We start from the raw sequence: 9,191 nt of genomic DNA, 5'->3' as shown, positions 1-9,191 counted from the left end.
TAGTTCCATGTTATCCCACTTTCCCATCCACTTCCGACACACTAAGGACAATTTGCACAAGGGCCAATTCACCTACATGTCTTTGTGATGTGGGAGGAAACCAGAGCACCCAGAGAAACCCCACATAGTCACGGGGAGAGCATGCAAACTCCACACAGATAGCACCCGAGGTCAGGATCGAACCTGGGTCACTGTGTCACCCAATACACAGTGTCCACTTCCAATAACAAAGTATTTGCATTTGAATGGTCGCAGGCCGACCGGACTTTGAATAATAGCGCCAATAATGGCGGCTGGTGCATGTGTGTTATACGCAACAAGAACTTCACCGTGCCGTTGCATATGTGCCCAGTAAATCACTATTGAAGCGCTGACGGAGAGCGTGTGTTAACTGCGGGAGATTATTCGCCATCATCTTGCACCAAAGTTTACTCACCCTTGAGTTTCTCTTCCGTCTCACTGTCCGTTTCACTGTTTTCATCTGTAACTGAACAGACATTAATATTTCCTCCTCATTAAAGTAAGCAACTTGGTGGCATTAGAGACCTCTGTACAATAATGTTCACTGTTCAATTAAAAATGGAATGACTCCTGTAGCAGCAAACAAGACCTGGAGTGGATTGTGGTCATGTGTGTGAGACCCGGTGGTTTGTGGCCTACGGTGGGATAGCCGCCAGTCTGGAATGGTGGGGGGTCAGTCTAGCCGCTGCCGTGGCGTCTGATGCCCATCCCCCGAAGACCAGAGAGGGGGGGGGATGGAGACGGCAACAACGGGCCTAGACGGGAGAGGAGTGAGACCGGGAGGAGAGGACAGGGGACAACGCACCCTGGAGGTGTCGGCTGGATCGGGCCCCGCTCATAACAACTGGAGCCTGGACCAGGTTCGGAAAATGGCGTCAAACATGGCACCTCCTGCACGTGGCCTCAGTGGACTATCTCTGTACAACTGCTAATTGGGGATGTGCTTAGATACAGCAATAGCAATGGACTGTTTGTAAGAGAAGAGTTTCACTGTGCGTTTGTACTTCACAAACACAACATTAAATCACCACTGAACAATGACTAGAGGATAACAATCGAGATCTCACGTCCACCAGGTGGCGCCACCAGTAGTGGCTGCCTCGCCAACAGTCTGTCCGTCTTTTCTTCTTTTTGTTATTTTTAGTGTGTGTTAAAGAGGATGTTTTAATGTTCCTTGGATTATTTTATGTAGGGGGTGGGGGGGAACTTTTTTCCAATCTCTAACCTCGACAGAGATGCGATTTTTTTCCCTATCGTATCTCCGTCCCCACTGCGGCCTAACATCGAGGAGTGGCGCGGCCTTTCCTGGAGACCGACCCAGCGTTCCAAGCCGCGGGATTCCACGGGACTTTAACATCGCGGAACTTGCGATCCCTTTGCCGGGGATCGAAGCTCCAGGCGCGGTCGGGGCCTGTGGACTTTACCATCGTGAAGCCCGCGGTCCCTGGTAAGAAGAGGCCGACTCGGGAGCTCCATGCCGCGGGGAGAGTTTCAGCCGCCCCGACCCGGGAGTTTCGATCACCCCGGACGTCGGCTGCGGGGGCTTTGATCGCTCCGACTGCGGACGGTTTGACTGCCCCGTCCGCGGGAGAGCGAAGATTGAACTTTATCGCCTTCTATCACTGCGAGGAACGTGGGGAATCCACTGTGGTGGATGTTTATGCCAACTTTTTTTTTTCTTTCTTTCTTCTTAAGACATGGACACCCTTTACCGAATTCTTACAACAATAGTATGGGTGCAACACAAATTTAAATTTAAATCCGTGCTGGGTTGGGTTGGGTGAGGTGGGCGGGGGAGGACAAGGGACATGGTATATCTCCACATTTCTTTTTCTTTTTTTAAATTTCTATATCTCTCTGCCACGCTGGTAGTTTCTGGGACTTTTGTTCTTTTTCGATCTATCATTTCACTGATTTCCTTCTTGTTATCTTTTTTCATTTCTTTTTTCATTTTCATAGTTTAGGTTTATAAGGTTAAAAATGAAGCTGTACAAATTTGTACAAAACTAATTGTATAATTTTAGATGCCGAATATTTTATCTCGGTACAATTGCTTCTAATAACCATATAACAATTACAGCACGGAAACAGGCCACCTCGGCCCTTCTAGTCCGTGCCGAACACGTATTCTCCCCTAGTCCCATCTACCTGCACTCAGACCATAACCCTCCATTCCCTTCCCATCCATATAACTATCCAATTTATTTTTAAATGATAAAATCGAACCTGCCTCCACCACCTCCACTGGAAGCTCATTCCACACCGCCACCACTCTCTGAGTAAAGAAGTTCCCCCTCGTGTTACCCCTAAACTTGTGTCCCTTAATTCTCAAGTCATGTCCTCTTGTTTGAATCTTCCCTACTCTCATCGGGAAAAGCTTTTCCACATCAACTCTGTCTATCCCTCTCATCATTTTAAAGACCTCTATCAAGTCCCCCCTTAACCTTCTGCGCTCCAAAGAATAAAGACCTAACTTGTTCAACCTTTCTCTGTAACTTTGGTGCTGAAACCCAGGGAACATTCTAGTAGATCTCCTCTGTACTCTCTCTATTTTGTTGACATCCTTCCTATAATTTGACGACCAAAATTAAAAATAGATAAAGAAATAAAAATACGTTGACTTTTATGTAGTTGTGTGTCTGGTTGTTTTTCACTTAGTATTGCTGTATGGTAATTCAAATATCACTGTACCTTGGTATTCAAAAGTGCTGGAGAAACTCAGCGGGTGCAGCAGCATCTATGGAGCGAAGGAAATAGGCAACGTTTCGGGCCGAAACCCTTCCGGGTTTCGGCCCGAAACGTTGCCTATTTCCTTCAGGATTTCGGCCCGAAACGTTGCCTATTTCCTTCGCTCCATAGATGCTGCTGCACCCACTGAGTTTCTCCAGCACTTTTGTCCACCTTCGATTTTCCAGCATCTGCAGTTCCTTCTTAAAGGAACTTAAATATTCCTGGGATGTCAGGACTGTCTTATGAAGAAAGACTGGATAGACTTGGTTTATACTCTCTAGAATTTAGGAGATTCAGAGGGGATCTTATAGAAACTTACAAAATTCTTAAGGGGTTGGACAGGCTAGATGCAGGAAGATTGCTCCCGATGTTGGGGAAGTCCAGGACAAGGGGTCACAGCTTAAGGATAAAGGGGGAAATCCTTTAAAACCGAGATGAGGAACTTTTTTCACACAGAGAGTGGTGAATCTCTGGAACTCTCTGCCGCAGAGGGTAGTTGAGGCCAGTTCATTGGCTATATTTAAAAGGGAGTTAGATGTGGCCCTTGTGGCTAAGGGGATCAGAGGGTATGTAGAGAAGGCAGGTTCAGGATACTGAGTTGGATGATCAGCCATGATCATATTGAATGGCGGTGCAGGCTCGAAGGGCCGAATGGCCTACTCCTGCACCTAATTTCTATGTTTCTATGTTAAACACATAAACCAACGTTACCTCTTCCAGTGCTGGCCTCCGAAGACTGCGTGATCCTCCTCAGCTTCTTCCTTCCTCTCCTTGCATCGAAGATGGCGTTGATCTTCAACACCAGCTGCAGAAGGTAAACTGTGAGGATCTCAACCATTCTTCAAACGGGTGTCGGGGGGGGGGGTTATTTCCTCTGCCTAACTACAAGGTTAATTCCCAGGATGGCGGGACTGTCATACGCTGAGAGAATGGAGCGGCTGGGCTTGTACACTCTGGAGTTTAGAAGGATGAGAGGTGATCCCATTGAGACATATAAGATTGTTAAGGGTTTGGACACGCTGGAGGCAGTAAACATGTTCCCGATGTTGGGGGAGGCCAGAACCAGGGGCCACACACAGTTTAAGAATAAGGAGTAAGCCATTTAGAACGGAAACACTTTTTCTCACAGAGAGTGGTGAGTCTGTGGAATTCTCTGCCTCAGAGGGCGGAGGAGGCAGGTTCTCTGGATGCTTTCAAGAGAGAGCTAGATAGGGCTCCTAAAGATAGCGGAGTCAGGGGATATGGGGAGAAGGCAGGAATGGGGTACTGATTGGGGATGATCAGCCATGATTACATTGAATGGCGGTGCTGGCTCGAAGGGCCGAATGGCCTACTCCTGCACCTGATGCCTATTATGGCAGCAGAATGGGGTCGAGAGGAAAAGGATTTCCCGTGGGAGAGACACTGACCTTGGGAATCTTCTTCCTCCGCTTCACTTGCTGCGAATCTCCGGCCAGGCTCAGAGTGTCCTCGGGACTGCTCGGTGTGGAGGGCGGGCTGGCTTTAGACGGAGAACTAACGCCGTCTTTGCTGATTTTCCGGATGTCCAGCAACTTGAAACTCCTCCGCTCCGAGGAGTGGCGGAAGAGGGAGGGAGTCTTCAACAGAAGCTGTGAAAAGAGTCGCCAGATTAACCTAGAAAATTGCATGGCAGATGCAGTTTAATGCGGATAAATGTGATGTTAACCACTTTGGTTGCGGAAACAGGAAGGTAGATTACTATCTAAATGGCGTCAATTTGGGAAAAGGGGAAGTACTACGGGATCTGGGGGTCCTTGTTCATCAGTTTATGAAAGTAAGCATGCAGGTACAGCAGGCAGTGAAGAAAGCGAATGGCATGTTGGCCTTCATAACAAGAGGAGTTGAGTCTAGGAGCAAAGAGGTCCTTCTGCAGTTGTACAGAGCCCTAGAGAGACAACACCTGGAGTATTGTGTGCAGTTTTGGTCTTCAAATTTGAGCAAGGACATTCTTGCTATTGAGGGAGTGCAGTGTAGGTTCACCAGGTTAATTCCCGAGATGGCGGGACTGTCATATGCTGAGAGAATGGAGCAGCTGGGCTTGTACACTCTGGAGTTTAGAAGGATGAGAGGGAATCTCATTGAAACATATAAAATTATTAAGGGTTTGGACACGCTAGAGCAGTGGTTCCCAACGTGAGGTGTACGCCCCACAGGGGGGCAATTTGATTTTTAAGGGGGGCAATTTCCAGCTAATGTATTTTTCTTTTTTTTTACAATTTTTTAGTAATTTCTTGCTCAGAACTTTAACTGTCTTTTGTTTATTTCATTTTTCTTTTTCATGGAGGCCATGTTCTTTTGAAGCTTGTTTAAACCAAGTTATTGGCGTTTTAAGCTTCTTCAGCTGAAACCGAGTTCACTTTTTAAATGATAAGAATTATATATCACCACATGGGGGGGCATCAGGATTTTTGAGGTGATTAGGTGGGGCATGGCCAAAACAAGGTTGGGAACCACTGCGCTAGAGGCAGGAAACATGTTCCCGATGCCGGGGAGTCCAGAACCAGGGGCCACAGTTTAAGAATGAGGGGCAAGCCATTTAGAACAGAGACGAGGAAACACTTTTTCTCACAGAGAGTGGTGAGTCTGTGGAATTCTCTGCCTCAGAGGGCGGTGGAGGCCGGTTCTCTGGATGCTTTCAAGAGAGAGCTAGATAGGGCTCTTAAAGATAGCGGAGTCAGGGGATATGGGGAGAAGGCAGGAACGGGGTACTGATTGTGGATGATCAGCCATGATCACAGTGACTGGCGGTGCTGGCTCAAAGGGCCGAATGGCCTCCTCCTGCACCTATTGTCTATTGTCTATAAAAATGCCACAGAGCTCTGGCTCAGTTTAGAGATACAGCGTGGAAACAGGCCCTTCGGCCCATTGAGTCCACACCGACCAGCGACCACTTGTTCACACTAGTTCCATGCTATCCCACTTTCTTGTCCACTCCCTGCACCGTAGGGGGACAATTTACAGAGGGGCCGATTAACGTACAAACCCGCACGTCTATGGAGTGTGGGAGGAAACCGGAGCACCCGGAGGAAACCCACGCGGTCACAGAGAGAACGTGCAAACTCCACACAGACAGCATCCGTGATCAAGATTGGACCAGGGTCTCTGACCAATGCTGCAACATAGAAACATAGAAATTAGGTGCAGGAGTAGGCCATTCGGCCCTTCGAGCCTGCACCGCCATTCAATATGATCATGGCTGATCATCCAACTCAGTATCCTGTACCTGCCTTCTCTCCATACCCTCTGATCCCCTTAGCCACAAAGGCCACATCTAACTCCCTCTTAAATATAGCCAATGAACTGGCCTCAACTACCTTCTGTGGCAGAGAGTTCCAGAGATTCACCACTCTCTGTGTGAAAAAAGTTCTTCTCATCTCGGTTTTAAAGGATTTCCCCCCTTATCCTTAAGCTGTGACCCCCTTGTCCTGGACTTCCCCAACATCGGGAACAATCTTCCTGCATCTAGCCTGTCCAACCCCTTAAGAATTTTGTAAGTTTCTATAAGATCCCCTCTCAATCTCCTAAAGTCTAGAGAGTATAAACCAAGTCTATCCAGTCTTTCTTCATAAGACAGTCCTGATATCCCAGGAATCAGTCTGGTGAACCGTCTCTGCACTCCCTCTATGGCAATAATGTCCTTCCTCAGATTTGGAGACCAAAACTGTACGCAATACTCCAGGTGTGGTCTCACCAAGACCCTGTACAACTGCAGTAGAACTTCCCAGCTTAGTGTCATCCGCAAACTTGGAGATATTGCCTTCAATTCCCTCATCCAGATCATTAATACATAATGCATCATCTAGAAAACAGACATATTTAACAAAACCCCATCCTAAATGAAGGGAAGAGGCTGCTCTATTTTAATGAGGCAATCCAGCAATTCACACCGAATGTTGACACGAGCTGGCCTGCTGGTCTAGTTGTTATGTGTATGAGATGAACACAAAGTGCTGGCGTAGCTCAGCGGGACAGGCAGCATCGCTGGAGAACAAGGATGGCCGATGTTTCTGGTCAAGACCCTTCTTCAGGTCCTAACCTAATTCTATCCATGTTCTCCACAGATGCTGCCTGACCCGCTGAGTTACTCCAGCACTCTGTGAAACGTCACCTATCCATGTTCTCCACAGATGCTGCCTGACCCGCTGAGTTACTCCAGCACTCTGTGAAACGTCACCTATCCATGTTCTCCACAGATGCTGCCTGACCCGCTGAGTTATGGTGCAGCAGCACCTATGGAGCTAAGGAAATGGGCAACGTTTCGGGCCGAACCTTCTGGAAATAGGCAACGTTTCGGGCCGAAACCCTTCCGGGTTTCGGCCCGAAACATTGCCTATTTCCTTAGCTCCATAGATGCTGCCTGACCCGCTGAGTTACCCAGCACTCTGTGAAACGTCACCTATCCATGTTCTCCACAGATGCTGCCTGACCCGCTGAGTTACTCCAGCACTCTGTGAAACGTCACCTATCCATGTTCTCCACAGATGCTGCCTGACCCACTGAGTTACTCCAGCACTCTGTGAAACGTCACCTATCCATGTTCTCCACAGATGCTGCCTGACCCGCTGAGTTACTCCGGCACTCTGTGAAACGTCGCCTATCCATGTTCTCCACAGATGCTGCCTGACCCGCTGAGTTACTCCAGCACTCTGTGCCTTTCTTTGGAAAACTAGGCTGGCTCTGAGTGACCAGTTCAACAATTTGCACAAGACGTAAAGAACTGCAGGTGCTGGTTTACAACAAACAACAAAAAAAGACCCAAAGTGCTGGAGTAACTCAGCGTTTCAGGAAGCATCTCTGGCGAGCTTGGACAGTTAATGTTTCGGAGTAACCCTGGCACTTTATGTAAGCCAGCGCCCACAGTTGCTGGTGCTGTGGACTCACGATGTTGGCGGACTCACCTTTGTAGGTGTGTCGGGTCTGGTTTCAGATGGAGACCCTGGTTTAGGAGTGGAGCAGCCGGAGGAAGGATGAGCTGTCGGGCACTGTTTCCCCAGCGAGTGCCTGTCTGCCGACTCTATGTCTTCATAAGGATTCTCCTTCGGAACATCTGTAACAGCAATGAAAAACAATAGCAGCAAATATTCAAGATTCAATTTGAATTGTCATTGTCAGTATACAGTACAGGGACAACAAAATGCATTTAGCATCTCCCTGGAAGAGCGACATAGCAAACGATTTGAATAAATAATAATAAGTGTCCGGGGGGGGGTGGTGATTGTCAGTCACCGAGGTACGTTGTTGAGTAGAGTGACAGCAGCCGGAAAGAAGCTGTTCCTCGACCTGCTGGTTCGGCAACGGAGAGACCTGTAGCGCCTCCCGGATGGTAGGAGGGTAAACAGTCCATGGTTGGGGTGAGAGCAGTCCTTGGCGATGCTGAGCGCCCTCCGCAGACAGCGCTTGCTTTGGACAGACTCAATGGAGGGGAGCGAGGAACCGGTGATGCGTTGGGCAATTTTCACCACCCTCTGCAATGCCTTCCGGTCGGAGACAGAGCAGTTGCCATACCATACTGCGATGCAGTTGGTAAGGATGCTCTTGATGGTGCAGCGGTAGAAGTTCACCAGGATCTGAGGAGACAGATGGACCTTCTTCAGTCTCCTCAGGAAGAAGAGACGCTGGTGAGCCTTCTTGATCAGAGTAGATCAAATATGGAATCCATTGCCACAGACGGCTGTGGAGGCCAAGTCAATGGATGGAGATTGACAAGTTCTTGATTAGTACGGGTGTCCGGAGTTATGGGGAGAAGGCAGGAGAATGGGGATAGGAGGGAGAGATAGATTGAATGGCGGAATAGACTCGATTGGCCGAATGGCCCAATTCTGCTCCTATCAGAGAGTGGTGAATTTCACACAGAGAGTGGTGAATCTCTGGAACTCTCTGCCGCAGAGGGTAGTTGAGGCCAGTTCATTGGCTATATTTAAGAGGGAGTTAGATGTGGCCCTTGTGGCTAAGGGGATCAGGGGGTATGGAGAGAAGGCAGGTACGGGATACTGAGTTGGATGATCAGCCATGATCATATTGAATGGCGGTGCAGGCTCGAAGGGCCAAATGGCCTACTCCTGCACCTAATTTCTATGTTTCTATGTTTCTATCTCTTAAGACAGGAGATCAAGATTCTTACCCAGGATGTCCTCATATATGTTTTCTTCTGATAGAGCACAGTTGAGTGCCAGCTTCGATTGGGCGTACCAGTCCACCTGCCCGCCTCTGCTCACATCCGGAGACTGGAGCCTTTGAAGGTCCTTTACGTCCTCAAATTCAAACGATTTCCGACTGCGTCAACAAAAGCAGATGACAGATTTAATCCACCTCTCCAGCCAATGCTCAGCAAAAATACTCAGTGCGGGGAAACCCAGCGGGTCAGGCAGCATCTGCAGAAAGGAATGTACAGAATGTTTCAGGTCGGGACCTTCTTTCAA

General features: G+C 48.4%; 1 protein-coding gene across 4 annotated transcripts in view; it reads right to left on the bottom strand.

Moving 5' to 3' along the window:
• The window catches only part of si:dkey-82f1.1 (DENN domain-containing protein 2A), a 112,608-nt gene that overhangs the window by 30,357 nt on the left and 73,060 nt on the right, over nt 1–9,191 (bottom strand). For 3 of the 4 annotated variants that reach the window (XM_055650078.1, XM_055650077.1, XM_055650076.1), the window contains exons 4-8: nt 8,894–9,045; nt 7,671–7,819; nt 4,161–4,361; nt 3,463–3,556; nt 437–487 (exon numbers count right to left, since the gene is read on the bottom strand). In XM_055650078.1, coding sequence (XP_055506053.1) covers nt 437–487; nt 3,463–3,556; nt 4,161–4,361; nt 7,671–7,819; nt 8,894–9,045 — 647 coding nt within the window. The remainder of the gene's footprint in view (nt 1–436; nt 488–3,462; nt 3,557–4,160; nt 4,362–7,670; nt 7,820–8,893; nt 9,046–9,191) is intronic. The other variant, XM_055650079.1, reaches the window with a different exon arrangement.

Source organism: Leucoraja erinacea, chromosome 19 (assembly GCF_028641065.1).
Source record: "Leucoraja erinacea ecotype New England chromosome 19, Leri_hhj_1, whole genome shotgun sequence".
NCBI lineage: Eukaryota > Metazoa > Chordata > Chondrichthyes > Rajiformes > Rajidae > Leucoraja > Leucoraja erinaceus.
This window is presented reverse-complemented; position numbering and strand designations above follow the sequence as displayed.